The 20,350-nt window shown below is 44.2% G+C and overlaps 1 protein-coding gene across 1 annotated transcript in view; it reads left to right on the top strand.

Annotated features, from left to right (window-relative positions):
- The window catches only part of LOC147665176 (spermidine synthase), a 106,252-nt gene that overhangs the window by 12,877 nt on the left and 73,025 nt on the right, over positions 1-20,350 (top strand). The window contains exon 2 of the mRNA XM_086949699.1: positions 4,568-4,688. Within this exon, the coding sequence (XP_086805825.1) occupies positions 4,568-4,688 (121 nt within the window). The remainder of the gene's footprint in view (positions 1-4,567; positions 4,689-20,350) is intronic.

Here is a 20,350-nt window from a genome sequence, read left to right as displayed (position 1 = left end):
GAAAAGTGTTTTCAGGTCGTACAGGGCAGGGGTGGGTTGCGCGATGTCCCACTGTCCGTTCCCGCCCCCTCCCGCTGTCCGTGTGCCCGTCCCTGCCCCCCCTCCCGCTGTCCGTGTGCCCGTCCCCCCTCCCTTCACTTGCTTGTGCGACTTCAAAAGGGGAGTACTTTCTCTACTGGCAAAATGTCCACGTGAATTCCTCGAATGCTGAGACTTTGGCAGAGGTGTTTCCCTACACCATAGAAGGGGAAATGTGTTGTGTTGCATTGTATTGTAGCATCTATATAGTGATTACTAACCCTGTGTCGAGGGCTGATGTGCTTGCCTACATAGGTAGTACACCATGTACGGGGTTTGGAAGGAAAGGTGGTACATTTGTTTTTCGATCTCATGTGAAAAGTGTTTTCAGGTCATACAGGATGACCACCGAGGCGCTGTTATTGTGCTATGGGAAGCAGTGCTTACAGTATGATGGCTTAAGAAGTTTGAGAGACGGGAGTACAGTTTATGGTTTCTAGAATGCCGCCATCTTTGGTCAGCTCTGAGGGTCTCTTTGTGGTATATCTCAGGATCATAGTTCACTAAGCTTTGTATACATATATGATCCTGAGCAGGCATAAGCTGGAGGGAGATTATTGGATGGCCTTCATTACATGAGCAGTGGTGCTGGCTTGGTTGCTGCCATGTCGGTTCAAACCTAAAACAAATTGGATGGACATAGCTGGTACTCAGGGGAACTTGAAGAAGCGGATGGCAGCTTGCGGTCTGCCAAATAGCCTTAAGTCAAGTGTATAGTGTCCACATATTGACTTAACCCAGCTTTGAGTCTCGCATAGGTACTTAAATAAGCGAGGCGTCCACTTATGTACCTCACCAAAAGAAGCAATCGGCAAGTTCTCAATAACAGGAATCCACTCTGGTAGCTAAATCAACCAACTGTGCAGCCAAGTATTCTGTTGCAGTAGAGGTCCACATATGTATTTAACCGAGCTAGATGTTAATAGGGGTATTTAACTAAGCTAATTGTCTGCAGCATTTACACAAGCCGTGTGTTTACATGTATTTACATGAACCAGGTGTTCACACGTTTTTAGCTGATCCAGGTGTTGACATAGGCTTTTATCGAAGATAGAAGTCCACACAAAAAATAGATTGTTACAAGTGACTACAGATGTGTCCGCAAATATATTTGTCTGAGCTTTATGTCCAAACAAGTATGTACTCAATCTTATACTTGAAAAGTACTACAATATAGAATGTATAGGTAAACACACCTATGTGTGCGCTCACACCACACACACACACGCATTCTTCCAGCTGGGTGATGACATAGGTATTTATGAATCATGTGTGCACCCAACTGTTTAATTGAGCCACATGGCCACACAAGTGAAACATACTCCCCAGTTGAAAATCTACTGTGTAGTTAAGTGCAGATGCATACACAGCTATCTAATTGTGTGCAGTACATAAACAGTTATCTATTGATCCACACTACCACACGTTTATTCCCAGGCACGCAGGTATTTACCTGACCCAAGTGTACAGAGCGTTATTTATCTGAATGAGATACTTCTGACAGTATTTAAATGAGCCAGACTTGTACACATGGGTTTAGGTCAGTCAGTTATGCAGTAGAGGTGGGGGGAATGTTTTGTACCGCACGCAGAGTAGACAGAATTCAGGTCACTCTGCCTTACTCTTTAATGGGGAGTTCTGGCCAAATTCTATCATTCGCCATGTGGCAGATTTTTTTCTCCAGGGAGGCTCCAGAAAATACAAGCTGGTGCATGCGAGCAAGCTTGAGCATCCCCTAGCGTGGTTTTCTAACGCGGGCGGTCACGGGCAGTCGCAAGCGTTCAAAGGGCTGCCATTCATGTAGATTTGCGGCCACTCGAGTAGGTTTTCTATTTGAGCTGCAGCAAAATCGACTCAAATGGCAGCGATCTCTACCACAATCCATGGTGCCATTCACGCTTATTTTCGCGCTACTCGCTCTACCAGTACTAAATTGCAGTGCGAGAAGCGCAAGCTACATATTTCTCTGTAGAATCTCACCGTTTTTATGTTACTCCGCTAGTTCTGCCCACTCCTAGTATGCACACAGAGAGTTACCCTACCTAGATAGGCCCACAGGTTTTTCCTGAAAACATATGTAGAAACAGATTAAAATGAGCAAGTTTCCCACAGATCAATTTTACCTGAGGCAGGTGTCTCATGTGGGGATTCACCTGAACAGGATTTTGACACGGGAATTTGCCTGAGTCTGGTATCCATACACCACGTAACTTAATAGGTAAAAAAGGAATGCATTTAAGTCTGGTATACACAGGGGTATTTATTTGATCCATGCATCTAATCAGGTTCTTACCTGAGCCAGATCTCTGCAAACCAAAATGAACTGTACTAGATTGACACACCACAATTTACCTGAACAAGGAGTCAATCGAGGTATTTAACTGAACCAGCTATCCATACAAGTACTTAATTGAGGCATATGTTTCCAAAGATTTTCATGGTATGGTAGAGGAACATAGATAGCGTAATGTTCACTGAAATTTCTTGCCATTCAAAGTATCGCAACAGAACACTAAGGTATTCTCTCTACAAACCTGAGCATAGTAAAACAGTCACCCGCAGAGTAGTGAGTGCAGAGTGCAGAGTGACTAGGGGGTGCTAGGGAGTGCAGAGTGACTAGGGAGTGCTAGGGAGTGCAGAGTGACTAGGCCGTGCTAGGGAGTGCAGAGTGACTAGGGAGTGCTAGGGAGTGCTGAGTGACTGCAGAGTGCTAAGGAGAGCTAGGGAGTGCAGAGTGACTAGGGAGTGCAGAGTGCTAGGGTGTGCTAGGGAGTGCAGAGTGCTAGGGAGTGCAGCGTGACTGCAGAGTGCTAGGGAGTGCTATGGAGTGCAGAGTGTCTGCAGAGTGCTAGGGAGTGCAGAGTGACTGCAGAGTGCTAGGGAGAGCTAGGGAGTGCAGAGTGACTAGGGAGTGCAGAGTGCTAGGGTGTGCTAGGGACTGCAGAGTGACTGCTAGGGAGTGCAGAGTGACTGCAGAATGCTAGGGAGTGCTAGGGAGTGCAGAGTGACTAGGGAGTGCTAGGGAGTGCAGAGTGCAAGGGAGTGCAGAGTGACTAGGGAGTGCTAGGGAGTGCAGAGTGCAAGGGAGTGCAGAGTGACTAGGGAGTGCTAGGGAGTGCAAGAGAGTGATAGGGAGTGCAGAGTGATAGGGAGTGCAGAGTGCAAGGGAGTGCAGAGTGACTAGGGAGTGCTAGGGAGTGCAGAGTGCAAGGGAGTGCAGAGTGACTAGGGAGTGCTAGGGAGTGCAAGAGAGTGCAAGAGAGTGATAGGGAGTGCAGAGTGATAGGGAGTGCAGAGTGACTAGGGAGTGCAGAGTGACTAGGGAGTGCAGAGTGACTAGGGAGTGCAGAGTGACTAGGGAGTGCAGAGTGACTAGGGAGTGCAGAGTGACTAGGGAGTGCAGAGTGCAAGGGATTGCAAGGGAGTGCGAGGGAGTGCAGAGTGACTAGGGAGTGCTAGGGAGTGCAGAGTGACTAGGGAGTGCTAGGGAGTGCAGAGTGACTAGGGAGTGCAGAGTGACTAGGGAGGGCTAGGGAGTGCTAGGGAGTGCAGAGTGACTAGGTAGTGCTTGGGAGTGCAGAGTGACTAGGGAGTGCTATGGAGTGCTAGGGACTGCAGAGGCTAATGGCAATGTAAATGACCATGCCATTTATTTACCTGTTTTCAAAACCAACACATAAATACAAATTTTGTCATTTACAATGCCAATAGCTCTAACTTTTCCAAAGGCGAAGCCATTGCATTGTAAATGTTTGTTTCTAAGAGAGATTACCCAAAAATATAACAGAATACTTATTTATAATGTAAAATAGTAAAATGCATGTGTTTAAGTATGTATATATTTAGCTTTAAGGTTATGTTACTTAAAGCTATTCAAAAAAATACTTAACCTGTGCAGTAAAGTACTGCATTATAAACCTACAAAAAAACCTTACATGCGTTGTAATGGCTTGTGTGGTACTTATGCGTGGTAATGCTGCTTGCAAATCTTTTGATTCCTCGACCCGTTGGTGGTGTTCAGTGAGTCTGCCTTATGAATGGTACTGCTGCTGAGCTCAGCCTTTAATTGCATATATCGTCTACAAATGAGAAAATACCAAGACGCTGTTTTCTTTTCTTTTCTGTCTGTCTTCAAAAGCTACTGTGATTTTTATTTCTGTTTAAATTGCAACATCTGAGAGCTTATATTTGTAATAAGGTTGTCAGTCATAATACCCTGACGTACAGTTTAAAAAAGTGTGATAGGTGCCCGCGCATAAGTGCTTCTGCTCTCTCCTGCAGCGTTTAGTGTTCTCAGACTTTGAGCAATCCCACACTGTGCTAGTTAAAGCTCCTTTAAAGAGATCTAGGTCTGTTCTGTCAGTGGGGAGAATTTGTGAAAGAAATCTGAAGCATAAGATGTGTGAAGCTCGAGTTTGTAAGTCTTGTGTAGGGGGTCCAGGAATGTGTCCACTTGGGCTAACTCTAGTTTCTCTTTTGTATTTTTCAGTAAGACCTATGGAAATGTGTTGGTGCTAGATGGTGTCATTCAGTGTACGGAGCGGGATGAGTTCTCTTACCAAGAAATGATTGCCAACTTACCTCTGTGCAGTCACCCAAACCCACGCAAGGTGAGATGGATCAATGGAGCTGTGCGGGCTAAACTGTAAAGAACTTAACAAGGGTTTATGATTCCAGTGAGCTTGGTTTATTCTTGGGCAGAAACCTAGGATTTCTTTCTTTACCATAAAATGATTAACCTAGGCTTATTATTAGGCTACATTCATTGACTAGTAGGCATGGTGGAGATTATAGTTCGTTTCTCGAATAGTATACTACAGATACTTGAGGGACTGTAGAGCCTGGTTGGGATAGTCTACAGCAGATGAGTCCCTCATCTTTCCCACTCTCTCCGCACAGCACAAAGTTTATCAGTGTCCTCTCTACACAACCCACCAGAAGGATGTCTAATTTGGAGGTAAAAAATGGAAAAGAACCAGGTAAATGTAAGTGTACAGGAAGAACAGGCAACTGGAACTGGTGGCATTATTGGTTACAAAGAAGAGAAGTTACATCATTCGGTGTGAAGAAGCCTGAAAGAGTCATAATTACTTTGAACCACTGAGGGAAAGAGGAGGATTAATTTAGACAAAACGGAACCACTTCTTGCTGCGCTTCCTAAATTAGGAACTTTCAAAACTCAAATCAGAGACGTATATAGTTCAGAAAATCTCAACCTGACAGAAAACGTGCAGTGAGGCCAAAAGCTGGCAAACATTGTGATTGAAGACCAGAAGAGCAAGATTCCAGTGGAAAGCTGCCCTGAATAGGGAGCAAGGCTTCCATTCCAGCCAGGACCTCTAGCCAAGGGGTTCTCTACACGGGATCTGTGAATTTAGGAACTACTTCTGTGCCATATCACATGCAGCAACAAAGAGGGATTTTTCTTGTACCAAGCTCAAAAACTGATATCCTTCTACATAAAGATAATGAGGTGGTACATAGTGTAAGATATTCGCCATACAGAAATACATTTGTGTAATCCTGAGGCACCCTAGATTTAATTAGCGTCTTCAGTCTAAAGCACTAAACACTTCCTACCTATTGGACAGGAGTTACTAAAAAATCAAAATGTATCAATATTTCTTCAGATGAAGAATAGTAGGCATGATGAGAGTTAATGCATGCAAAGGAGCAAAGAGAATCTAGATAACCTTGTTTGTGACACTGAAACCGCAAGGCACAAGATATGGTTCTAGCCTCCTTCTGGTCTAAAGGCATATGATTTTGTAGGTGCACATTCTGATACTCAAGCTAAGACTAGTCGGTATTAGGTTCCGCTCCAGAACTGAAGAAGCTTTAGTTAGTGACAACATTTGGTCTTGTTGTAAAATTCTCTACTTGCATCCAGTGCCCTGATCTGTGTGATGTTATTGTACCTATCCTCATAATCACATAAACTTATAAGGTTACATTTTTATTAACGCCTGTCTCAATGACAGGAGGGCATCAATCAGTTTTAGTCATGGCCGTACATCTTTACCACCTGAAGGTATATCTGCCAATCTTCCTTTGTTCTTTCAGTAATAAAATGATACATTCTGCTTTTTGGGTCCTAATGACTGCCAAACTCAATTAATATTCAGCAATTAAAATACTCTACTGGAGATTGTGATATTTATGTCTGCTTTAGGGAAGAACAGCAAAACACACAAGATGATGGACGGAATGTTGCACAATGGAAAAACATTCGCCCTAGTCACAGATCTGGATTTAATCCATCGTTATTTTGCTCACCAAACCACCCCAGTTCAGACATGGCCATATGCTAATCATTCTTGACCCTGTGCCTCATGGGAACAGTCCAGTCCGAACTGCCAAGCCATGTCTTTCCTGGACCGGAATCAAGCATCCTAGGACCGGTTTCTGGCTGTCAGCCGTCTTCAGCCAGGATAGCTTGACGCCAGTGGCTTAGTGAGCAAGGGACCCACGTCTTGTGTTTTTGCATATGTCACCCCGAGTGGGACGGATGTGCTCAGACGTGAGTCCCGTGCTCTCCATGCTACTGGAATCAAGCTATCCAGGCTGATGAGGGCTGAAAGCCCGAAACCGGTCCTTGGATGCTTGTTTCCAGTCCCGGGAGGACCTGGCTTGGCAGTTCGGGCTGGACTGTTCCCATGGGGCACAGGGTCAAGACTGATATTCATATGGCTGGGTTCAAACTGGAATGGCATGGTGAGCAAAAAAACGATGGATTTAGGCCCAGATCTCTGTACTGGGGTGAATGTATTACATTGTTATGCATTCTGTCCATCACCTGTTGTTTTTGCATTTGTCACCCCGAGTGGGACGGGTATGCTCCGACGCGAGTCCCGTGCTCTCCATGCCACTGGAATCAAGCTATCCAGGCTGATGAGAGAAATAAGGATGACAAAATCAGAGTTGTAACAGGCTTCAATAACTGGGCACAAATATTGCGGAAAAGCCTCAATAAACATTGGCACCTACTGCAAACTGACTTGACTCTCAAAAAATACATAACAGAAAGACCAACCATCACATATAGGAAGGGTTCCTCACTTAGAAACAAACTAAGTCATAGTTACCCCACACCAAAGATGAGAGACACACGGCTTAACAAACACACAGTAGGATTCTACAGCTGCGGACAATGTATCGCATGCAAATGGGCATGCAAAAAGATTACAGAATTTGAAGGACCTGACAAACCAAATATCGCATCCACACAAATATCAATTGCCTAACTAAATTTGTAGTTTATGCCTTGTACTGCAAATGTGGCAAGAGATATGTGGGCAGCACAATTAGGCAACGAAGAGACAGAATAAAGGAACACATAAGGGCAGTTAAACAGGGAGACATGAGATATCCAGTTGCTGCTCATATGTCAATAAGCCCAGCTCAAACACATAACCGCTCCTTCAGATTTTTCGGTATAGAACAGATGCCAAAAAACCCAAGAGGTGGTAACAGAGAACTATCACTGAGGAGGAGAGAAGCATACTGGATACTAAAACTACGGAGCGTTGATCAGGGCCTAAACATAGACCATGAGCTACACTACTTCTTAGGTACCTAGACAGCATACTGACCCTCACAAGAGACATGACCCCAGACATGCCTAAATGAGAGAGAGTAGTGATCAAACCGCCCAAAATAAGGGCCAGAAAATAGATATTAATGAGGATCTGATACTGTGAATGCAGGATTTTGTATATATTATGTTCTATGTCACTTACTAGACTGTATGTTTAATGTGAATATGCTAATCACATCACCTGTAATTAACCACATAGGAAGGAGAGACTAATCATAAACACCATCGTATGAGCTTAGTCAATAACAGAGCACGATCGGCACTGACCACCAATCACTCAATCACTTAGCACTCGGATCCAATTATAGGTATATTCTGCTAATAATAGATATTCTTGATGGTTATTATAGTTACTGAGTAATTATGAATAAAAATAGGCTAATAGACAATTACAAGATGAATAACAGATTTGCGATTTTATTCGAGTTAATGTGCACATGGATTAGTAGAGCATTATGCGATAGAATATCTAAATAGGCATCCATTATGGCCGCGGCAGCAACACACTATGTTGGGTGAAATTCGCAGTGTTCGCGCGGCTCTCCCGAGACTACGCGACAAGCCCCTAATGTGACTGAGTATTTATGAATAACAATAGGTCAATAGACTATTACAAGATAATAACAGATTTGCGCTTTTATTCGATTTAATGTGAAGAATATAACTCTCCCAATCCTTCCTTCTGCTTCACACGGATTAGTAAAGCAGTATGCGATAGAATATCTAATTAGGCATTCCAATATGACCGTGGTCAACACACTCTGCTGGGTGAAGTTCGCAGTGTTCGTGCGGCTCTCGCGAGACTACGCGACAAGCCCCAAACGTGAACGCGAACTAACACGACTGCCGGTGGATTTAAAATGCCGAAATGCAACCACGCCGTAGAACCGGAGTCTTATTGGAAGTCCGGGGACGAGGGAGAATAACAATCAAATGGCGAAAGGTAGGCATAGCAGTGACATCTATGTTCTAATACCAGGTCGAAGATCTTTTACCCAAATTCGAATAACAGTACTATTATAATCTAGTTTTTTCCGGCATTTGAGTACAGATTAACTAACTGTTTCATGCCAACTTGCCGTACTTTGAAGTGGGTATTGCCGGCACCTAAGTGCAGGATTATAATTAGTTTCACGCTGATGTGCCGTAGCTTTAATATGGTTTCAACGTTCTAAGAACCAGATGAATAATCTGTCTAATAGGGAAATGTACCGCTATCCCTAACTAGGAGCGATACTCGAATGACAGAGCGCATGGTAGATTTGTGGCACCATAACTATCTTAATTGTACGATATACTGGGCAATTTTATAAATAGACTATTAAGAGATTGAAAGCTACCGTTTCAATAGACGACTAGCTCTAATATAATATACTCTTGAGCTTCTCCAGAACACGAGAAACTCTAGTAATAATCAAGAATCCTACCTTACTCCCACAGCCATCTAAAAGAAATAAAAGAACCAGGAAGCTACAAACCCTGGCTTCTTACAAACCTAATTGCGACGCTAAGATCGTCCCCTTCAGAAACCCACTGCGGGTTGGAATTATCACCGCAAGTTAAGTAAGTAACAAGACGAGTTGTAATGGCAATGCAATACATGTACCTATAGCGCACTCAAATATATACCGATGGTCTTCTTTTTTTTTTTTTTTTAAATCTCATCATATTTACAGATACAACCGCATTACTAAAGAAAGAGGTATTTCAGAGAACTTTGGTTACCTTTACCAGCTATTATGCATGCAAAGTCACATTTACAACTATTTTATTTTCACACCAATATAGCGAATAATTTCCCACTTTAACTATATCGCATCCCGAACACGAAAGATTAACTCGTACAAGCACCAATCACGGACAATGATTATACTGCACGTGGTCTCTCCGTCTTACTATGAGTTCATAGACCTACTGAATACAGAGGCACATTAGTGTTATATGACTAATTAAATATGAACATATATAGTTCTGCAGATTTCAAAGAACCGGGTTAACTGATTAACCACCACCTAAGATGCTTTAATGCACAGTACTAATGCTAATCATTGACCCAATGTGGACAACAACTAATGAATAACAGTGTGATGAATTAACACTTAAAAAGTGGGACTTTGTATTCGGTCCTAAAACAATATTGTATGTTCTTTTCTTTTACTTATGCAGCCTTGAGAAAGTCGTTGGTTACATTCCCAATACGACGAAACACGTGTTGGCTGTGAAAGTCCAGGAATAAACTACATAAGAAATTACCGGATCCTATGAACAAGAGTAATTTCTGAATGCAAGATTGATTAATGTTTAACACTGAAATACTGAAAAGAAACTTTGATATTCTACGTGTGCTAGGGAGCTTTTTTGCTTAGGTGTAGGCTTTTGCCAGACTTAAAAAGGTTTGTAGTTCTCTTTACCCTATAGCACCGTTTTCATTACTGAACTTTCTACATGAGTGTCATATTCTGACTGGCGCCTTAAAAACCTAAAACGATACCACTTGCCTAGTATTCTTATCTAGGCTGATGAGGGCTGAAAGCCCGAAACCGGTCCTTGGATGCTTGTTTCCAGTCCAGGGAGGACCTGGCTTGGCAGTTCGGGCTGGACTGTTCCCATGGGGCACAGGGTCAAGACTGATTTGCATATGGCTGGGCTCAAGCTGGAATGGCATGGTGAGGAAAAAAACGATGGATTTAGGCCCAGATCTCAGTACTGGGGTGAATGTGTGACATTGTTCTGCATTCTGTCCATCACCTGTTGGTTTTGCTTTAGGGAAGGGCAGCAGAATTCCTTTCCCAAAAGAAACAAAGTAATTCTATTCATTTAGATAGTTTCATTTATATTAAAAATATATTTCTTTAAAACATGCAATGCTTTTTGTGTGGTATGGTGCATCACTACTTAGAATGCAGACATGTATGTATTGTGTTTATGAGAGGATTGTAGGTTATGCCTACAACCATGGCATAATGTGCCTGTTATGATCCTCCAAATGTAGTAAGTTCATATTGAACACCCTGGTATGACCCCTCTTTAGATTCAAGGACCTTAACTAAACTTGGTTTCATAAGGATTGTGACTCTTGCTATGAGTTCTGGCTGGGCGTTAGGAATCCATTTGCTTTGACCATGAGCACATATCCCACTGGAAACAAGTTGCTCAATAGCTGTCAGTTCGTCACTCAAAATAGGAAACAGTTGTGTTGGTTGTCACCAGATATTTGGAAAAACGAATAAGATGTGACATATTCAGTTTCAAATGAAAGGTACCACCACAACAAGGTCGTTTTCAGGAAAGTTGTATTGCTATTTATTTTAGACAGGACATGGATCTGCTATGCTAATGATAATATGGAAAGTGCAATACACAAAGTACATTTTCCTTTAGGTAAAAACAGAGATTGATATAAGAAAAGCTCATTAGCACTCCATTTTTTCACTAAAGATGGGTCTCCTTTCCTGACTCGAACCCCACAAAGCAGGCCAAGATGTGATTTTTCACTTTGGCCTCAATTAGGAATAACAAAATAACCATTCATTTACTGAGGTAACTACTGTTTTCTTAGTCTGTCAGTCATTACAATATAGAGCCCACATGGAATTGAATTGAATGCTGGTAGTTAGGGATTTAGGAGTATGTTGGTGGTCCAGTCCGGACTCCAACATCACAAAGCAAAACCTACTGCTGAGGAACATCAGGATCCACCAGGCCAGCGCTGAGAGTTTCCCCTCCTCACCAGGTCACCTAGACCTTGCAGAATGCGTGGCGGTCCCGGAGAAGTTGGAGGCATCTTTAGTGCATTCTGGCAGCCGATCGAACCCCATCAACTTGGAACATCTGGACAGATCCACCACTTTGGTTGGACCGCCATGCATTCCGCTATTCCCCGTGAGCGGGCGACACGACAACCGCTCTGCAGGCTTCCACCTTGTTTGGTCCTCCACACATTCTGCAATTCCCCGGGAACGGGCGATACGACGACTGCCTTTGCGGCACACGCAATTCCCAACTATCCCGTATGGCAGGCCCACTCTCCATACACTTTAAGTGTCCCAAAATATGTCCACAGATTGCTGCCTGTGGTCAGTGTACCACCCGCTCATACATCCTTATACCCAACACCACCACGTGCTCTCTGGCTTGACACGAGTAATTACAGGGAATTGTTTTCAGGCGTCATATCTATAATGTCCTGATGATAATCCTATATCTTTCTGTAAAGGGTCGAAATGCCGTCGACATGTTGTCAACCTTATACACTGTTATTTATAACCCCTTGCGTGCTTCTGTTGGCCAACGGCCGTCGCGCGCACTACCTTTGTAGTGCTGCGCACGTCCGTTGGCCGAAGTGGCCCCGCCCACTCTGCTGAACCGCCCCACCGCGGGGAATTGCCGCCGCGGTTAATATGCATTATGTGTAAAGGTGACGTTTCTTTAAATGTTGTTAGTTATACTATGATTGCTTCCTACAGACAACCACATGCTGCCTGAGCCGCCTTTTTTTTCCCTTGTTTTGTGAGTTCTTGGATACAGAATTGTGTCCCACTGTAATTAATTCACACGTTTTGTTTATCTCGTTTATTTGCACATTAAATTGCCCTTATCCAGCTGGATAACGGCTAAAGTATAATATAGATTGGGTCTATATTTAATATTTTTTCCAATCTTTTCTTGCTTGTATGCAAAGCTCCTATAGGACAATATCACTACTAATTTAGATGCTAATTTATTCACAGGCAGGCCGTCAATATATTGGACTTCTAATGTCAGGGTTGGTAGACCCTGACCAATCTGTTTTCATATAGAGAAAGCAGTGAGGTGACAACACAAAACGTCTTACACTTGCTCTGTTACTCTCCTTGGATGTTAGAAAAGCATTGAATAGGGTTAAATGGCAATATTTAGAATGCACAATTGTATCACCAGGTCTGGGGGCACAGTTGTGCTAGGTATGTGGATCCAAGAACTGGCTTTAAGGTAAAATATATATCCTTCCTGGCTCTTTATATCAGGAGCCCTCGGTTTTTGCTCAATGAGCACAGAACACTGTAACTCAGCTACTGAGCGCTTTGCACCTACTCAAGAGGGATAGTTAAATACGGCGTTTGAAAACTAAGGTAGGTAATGAATTTCGATTAGCTAGGGTGGATTGATGGACGGTCCGCCTTTGTTTATCGATTATTAATGATGGAGGACATTGTATGTTGCTTGTGTTTCTGGTAGAAATCTGAATTGTGTTTCACGTCGCCGAAGAGAATTGGAGAAGGGGCGTATTCAAAGTAAACAGGCAGCCCGGCTGGGCAGGCTGCGCAGAGCGTCCGGTGTCGCGTATGAGCCACCGCGACACGCTTGGAGGTATTTGTAATGTACCCTGAACCCCCTGGGGAGTCGCACATAAATCTTATTCACTGAAGTTAAGTTGGCTTTTTCCCTATTCCACTTTCTTGCACGGAGCACGCTGGTTTTGATTTATTCGTAGTAATAAGGTGACTAGGTAAGGTAACAACTTTATATTCAAGGTGTGTTGCCTTCCTTTTGTTTAGTAATTCACTCTTTAGGCACTCATTTGGGTGATAATTTGTTGCCTCTTCTCCTCGAGGGTATGGTTTAATAATATTTTGAATAATACTCTAAACATTTCGATTAATAAGATGGTGTAATGTTTTTTTTGATTTAAGCCTTGTTAATTATACATATGTAATATATGGTGTTTTGATGTCTTTTGCATTCTTGTAGAAAATATTTGGTTGCTACCCAAGTCCTGAGGAGGCCTAAATAAATACAGGCTGAAACGCGTCGACTGTAGTTTATGTTGGCATCACTGAAAGATAGAACTAAATCAAATGGTTTTCTAAGAGCCGTAATTTGAGAGCGAAGTATAAAGGGTTATTTCTTCCCAGGCTTCTTTTGGTATGAACTTTGTGATGACCAAGAAAAAGGAATAAGGTTGATAAGTATGTGCTATACCTTTCCTTTGTTACAAATAATTGGGCACTGAAAAAAGTTGTTTTTGTACGTTGTATTTGTGTTTATTACTGTAGTGCTCCAGTATTAGGGGTGTCTTTCATAGATTCACATGCTTGAAAATTCCCCGTCGTCGAAGTGGGAGTCCCACGGTACATAAAATAGCAGTAATATATGCATGTATAAATAAAAAATTACCATAATTATATATATATATACATACATAAAATACAGTAAAGTATCCAAAAAATTCAAAAGTACCATAGAACAGAATAGACCCATAGAAAGCCTAAGGGAGAAACTCAACTCAGTAACATATCAGTGTGATTATGTTTTGTTCCACATTCCAGCCAATCAGGCTGTAGTTCCCTCTAGAACCTTCTCCTCAGAAGCCCAAGTCCTCAGATTTTCTACCGCACGTCGTGTGAAGGGAGTCTCCCTGAGCTCTTCTCAGTTTTTCATCTTAATTAGCTGTTTATTCTTCTCAAAATGTCTTCTTCAAGGATATCTTTGTTCAGACCTTGTCCATCCTGTGGAAAATTGCGTCTCTTTCATGAAGATCCACACAGTAAATTTATTTACTGCCTCTACCCGGACCATGAAGTGAAGACCTGTAAGTACTGCCGTACTTTTCCACCTAAAACTTTAAGGGACAGATAGGCCCGTCTCCTTCTGTGGCTTCAGAAGTTGAAGACAACGGACACTGTGGTCTCGGAGGAGGAGAGTGTCTCTTCTTTCCAGTCAAAGACCTCTCAAAAGCGTGGGTCGGAGTCAGAGATGCCTTCTCCTTTTCTTAACCCCTTCGATGCTGATGACGAGCTCAGCTCGTCATCAGCCACGGGTGACGTGTGCGGATGACGAGCTGAGCTCGTCATGTAACGCGGTTAATCGAAAACAGCCGCACAGCGCAAAAATAACTGCAGCAGCGATGCGGTTAAGAAAAAGAGACTTGTAGAAATCTCTAAAGTTGTCTCCCCACAGGATTTACCTTCAATTGCGCCTACGAGACCTGGCTCTCTGGCGTCATTGTCCAAAGCCATGCCTTCCTCCTCAAAAACTGGCACTGGCTCGTCGACGCGTCCATCTACGACAAAATCCGTGGATGCTGTCTCCACGTCGACAACGACGTGTTCAATATCTTCGAGAACTACGTCGACGACGTCCACCTCGTCGACGACAACACACGAGGTGAGGCCCATTTCCTCTATCTTAAAGATCTCGTAGACGGCTATCAAATCCACCTCGTCGACGAAAAAAAAACCGTCAACGCGCCATTCGTCGACGCACTCCTCGTCGTCGACGGGACCTGCCTCGTCGACGACTACTTCGTCGACGGTTGACACCTCGTCGACGGTCCACCCTTTGTCGACGGGACCATCTTCGTCGACGAGCAAGTCTGTTCCCTCGTCGACGGCGAAAAAAACTTAGTCGACGAAGACTAAATCACACACGTCAACGGATTCTTTGCCTGTGGACACAAAGCAGACGCCTCAACCGGCTTATGACTCTTCCACCACCACGTCGACGGGCTCGTCGACGCTGCACTATTCTTTGGCCACGGCTACCACCTTCACAGTGGTCACTGCTTCCACGCTGAAACTAGTCCCTCTAATACAGTTGAGTCCGATAAAGAGTGGTTCTACTCTTCCCGACAAACTATTTCAGTCTGCGGAGGAGGATTCCAATGATGATTCAGTGCTGGATAATGCCTTTGGACAAGCGACTAGTCCATCCAAGCTACACATCAAGTGCCAGTATTATGATGAGGAGGAGGAAGAGAACGTCGAAGATGGGACAGATCTATTTCCTGTAGACAGGTCAGAGGCACCTATGTCAGAACAAACGACACAGATACCACTGTCTTTGGTAATGAATCTGCAGCACATGCTAGACGATTATAATCGCAGATTCCCACCGTCTAGGCCTGTTTCTCCAGTGCTGCAACCTCCTCCACAACCACAAACCTCTGCACCAGTTCCGCCAAGGTCACCGGTGCGTACCCAGCATGATATGGACAATGAGGATCCAGACCCTCACAATACGGATCCGAATGATGATGATGACAATGGCCTTCAAGAGTGGGATGATTACATGGCTCACATACCTTCAACCCCACCAACGTCAACATTAGCTTCGCCTCCTGTGAACATTGGTAGCTTCCACAACTTGATGGTCGCGCTGCTAAGAGATTTCATCACACTCTAGACGTCCAACAGACTGACTGTTTTCTTTACGATTTTAAAGACCTACCTCAAAGGCAAGCTCACACTATTCCAATAATCGACCACATTTGGAATGAAGGTCTCAAATTGATGGAGCGACCGAATTCGATCCCGGCTGTCCTGCCAAGACTCGATAGAAAAATATAAGGTGCCAGCAGATTCTCCGACATGCTTAGTGTCGCAACCTAAGGCGGATTCAGTCATTACTCAGGCAGCCCAAAAAAGGTCTCGCAATCCTTCTACACCCCTCAACTTCTCCTCCAGATCAGGAAGGCTGAAAGCTGGATTCCATAGGAAAAAAGTTTACCACCATGGCAGCCACCACTGTAAGGGCAGCTAATTCCTTGGCTATTCTTGGGAGGTATGACCGCCAAATGTGGTCCGAGATTGCAGCATTGCTTCCTCAACTTCCGGATGCCATCCGTGCGTAAGCACAAGCCATATTCAGGAGGGTGAAAAGATCTCCTCAGAGATCATTGACTGCGCCATTGATATCTCCTCTACGGGGTTTAGACAATTGGCGGGGGCTGCTGTTTTGAGGCATCAAGGCTGGTTAAAATCGACAGCATTTCGCCCTGAAGTTCAAGCTAAAGTCCTCGATTTACCTTATGATGGTGAATCGCTCTTCGGCAAACCTGTTGATGAGGTCCTCGAAACGATAAAAAAAGATACAGATACGGCCAAGGCGTTAGGATCTCTCCAATATAGAAAATGGCCATTTCGAGGAGCACGTGTAGAGGTGGCAACTCTTCCACTTTTCGTGGATCAAACCAATATCGCTCCTTCAATGACAACCGGCAAAGAAAAACTTACCAGTCCCAGAATTGACAGACCTTCTCCAGACCATACCAGAGAAAAACCACCTACAGAGGTGGTTCAAATACAAAGAAGCAGTGACAGTCCCAGCGTCAATTTTCCACCGACTGTAAGAATTGGAGGTCGAATCTCAAATTACATCTTGAATTGGTCCAACATTACTTCCGATCAATGGGTCCTAGATGTGATTTCAAAAGGACATACCTTGTAGTTTACAAAATTTTCCCCCAATCGCCCTCCTACTGGCCCGCCTCCTCCCCATTTCAAAGAACTATTGGCTCAAGTCAAATTAATGATCAGAAAAGGTGCTATCGAGGTCGTACCACAAGGCCAGCAGGGCAAGGGGTTTTACTCCCGCTTTTTTCTAGTCAAGAAAAAGTCGGGGGAATGGCGCCCTATTTTGGATCTAAGGGCCCTGAACAAATTCATCACGTCAAAAACTTTTCAAATGTTGACCTTGCTCCAGATTTTAAATTATCTCAATCCCGGAGAGTTCTTCTCCACGATCGACCTCCAGGACGCATACTTTCATGTGCCGATTCACCCCAGGCACAGAAAGTGTCTTCGTTTTACAGTCGGACACCTACACTTCCAATTCAGAGTTCTGCCGTTCGGCCTCCGTTCAGCACCGAGGGTCTTTACCAAGATCATGGCCCCGGTAGCTGCTTTTCTGCGCCTACAAGGCATCCAATGTTATCCATACCTGGACGATTGTCTTATAAAGGCTCCGAACCTCCAACTGGCAATCCAGCACACTCAGTCTTGCATTTCCCTTTTTCGAAACTTGGGCCTTTCCATCAATTGCCAGAAGTCACACTTTCGCCCGTCACAGCGGCGAGATTTTCTAGGAGCCTCACTAGATTCTCAGCTGGCAAAGGTTTTTGTCTCCCAGGAGAGACAAGACCGCATGCTCAAGATGGTACGATTCCTGCAGTCAAAACTGTACGTTTCAGTCCGGATGTTGAAATAATTCCTAGTCATGGCGTCCTCGGCCATACAGTTGATCCCCACTGCAGGCTACATATGAGGGTCGTGCAAGAGGAATTAGACAAGCAGTGGAAACAGATCTCAGGATCATTCAACGACAGGATCCTTCTCACGCCCCGCATTCAGGTGGCACTGGAGTGGTGGGCTCACCCTCCGAACATATCCATGGGTCGGTCTTTTCAAGACGCTACTCCGACTCTGACGCTTCCAACCTATGCGTCCCTGGAGGGCTGGGGAGTGCATCTCGAAGGACTGTCAGAAAAGGAAAGTGGACTGCAATCCAACGCACTTGGCATATAAACCGCCTAGAGCTTCTTGCGATCTTCCTTGCCCTGAAATCTTTTCAACGGATAGTAAAGGCCAATCTTTGCTGGTGAGGACAGACAACACCACCAGCATGCATTACCTAAATAAACAGGGCGGCACAAGGTCCCTTCTGCTTTCCCAACAAGCACAGGAGATATGGAAATGGGCGATTCGTCATCAAATTCATCTTACAGCCATCCATGTGCCGGGTGTTTCCAATGTTCTGGCGGATTCCCTCAGCAGGTCTCTCTCAGACAATCACGAGTGGGAACTCAACCAACCAACTCTCGAGTTCATTTTCCGTCAGTGGGGCGAGCCGCAGATGGATCTCTTTGCGACTGCCGCCAACAGGAAATGCCAACACTTTGCAAGTCTTCATCCCCACAGAGAGTCGAGCGGAAATGCATTTTCGATCAGCTGGTTGAACAAATTAATCTACGCTTACCCTCCGCTTCCTCTGATTCCGCGCCTGTTGCACAGGATGAGACTTCAACCCTGTCATGTCATCCTGATCGCACCCAAGTGGCAGCGACGCCCATGGTTCTCGGACCTGCTCTTGTTTTCCCAGAACGAGCCAATATCGCTTCATCCTCTGCCTCACCTCCTCACGATGCAGCAAGGGCAGACTTGCCACCCAGATCCGGCGTACCTCCAGCTCCATGCCTGGAACCTGAACACAATGAATTTGCGCGTCTAACCATCGACGCAGATTGCAGAGAAGTGTTAGCGCACGCTCGCGCTCCATCCACCATTAAAACCTATCAGTTGAAGTGGAAGCGTTTCTGTGTCTGGTGCCACACCAAAGCCTTGGATCCAGTGACCGCCAAACCAGAACAGATCCTACCTTTTTTCCTATCCCTTGCAAAGTCAGGACTTTCCCACTCCACTCTTAAGGTGCTTTTGGCAGCACTTTTCCGCTTCCGTCATGATGGTTCCACCTCGCTGTATTCATCTAGAATCATCCAACAGTTTTTCAAAGGTCACTTCCGTATGTTTCCACCCATTCGTCGTCCTCCACCTGCTTGGCGCCTAAATCTGGTTTTGTCTCAGCTCCTCCTACCTCCTTTCGAGCACATCCACTCAGCAAGCTTAAAATTCCTCACGTGGAAAGTTGCTTTATTGCTCGCCTTGACATCATCTAGGCGTGTCAGTGACATTCAGGGATTCACAATTCAGCCTCCTTTTCTCCAGTTCTCCAAGGAGGCTGTTACGCTACGTACTAATCCTACATTTATTCCGAAAGTCCCTAGTGATTTCCATCTCAATGAACCAGTCATTTTAAAGACTTTCTTTCCTGATCCACAAACTCATGCGGAACGTTCATTACATTCCTTGGATTTGAAACGTTGTCTCAAGTTTTACATTCAGCGCACTGCATCCTTCAGGAAATCGGATCAATTATTCGTGGCCTATGGCCCGATCTGCAAAGGACAACCTGTTACCAAACAGACTATTACTAGGTGGATTTCATCTACCATTACTTTTTGTCATCAACGGGCTGGCAAGCCTCTTGTGGTTCCAGTACGTGTTCATTCAACTAGAGCTGTGTCAGCCTCTACTGCCCTCTTTGCGGGGGTACCTCTGCGGCACATTTGCAGAGCTGCTACGTGGTCGAGCAGCCATACTTTTACGAAGCACTACTGTCTGCAATCAACAGACGCCGCAGATGCAGCGGAGGGACAAGCGGTGCTGCGGAATCTTTTCCATTAAAGGTGAGCCTCTGTTGCTACCCGCCTCCAGTCATAATGGTTTTTTCTCTTGAATTGATATATTACATATTTATGATCTGTCCTTGTATGCTTGACGTTTAGTGTTACCTTTATGACTTATATGATGATTTGCTGCTTTCTACTCTTATTCAAGCATGTGAATCTATGAAAGACACCACTAATACTGGAGAAGAACATAAGTTAATTACCTGTAAACTGTGGTTCTCCAGTATTGGTGTATTTCATAGATTCACCTGCGACCCTCCCTTCCTCCCCACAGAGGCTCTCTTCTCCTCAGGCACTTTTGGTTACTTTGTGCTACGAAAATCTGAGGACTTGGGCTTCTGAAGAGAAGGTTCTAGAGAGAACTACAGCCTGATTGGCTGGAATGTGGACCAAAACATAATGACACTGATATTGTGGACCAAAACATAATGACACTGATATGTTACTAAGTTGAGTTTCTCCCTTAGGCTTTCTATGGGCCTATTCTGTTCTATGGTACTTTTGAGTTTTTTGGATACTTTACTGTATTTTATGTATGTGTATGTGTATGTGTGTGTGTGTGTGTGTGTGTGTGTGTGTGTGTGTGTGTGTGTGTGTGTGTATATATATATATATATATATATATATATATATATATATATATATATATATATATATATATATATATATAT

This window comes from Lissotriton vulgaris, unplaced genomic scaffold (genome assembly GCF_964263255.1).
Source record: "Lissotriton vulgaris unplaced genomic scaffold, aLisVul1.2 SCAFFOLD_2834, whole genome shotgun sequence".
NCBI lineage: Eukaryota > Metazoa > Chordata > Amphibia > Caudata > Salamandridae > Lissotriton > Lissotriton vulgaris.
The sequence above is the reverse complement of the archived record's forward strand: the minus strand, read 5'-3'. Positions and strand labels throughout refer to the sequence as shown.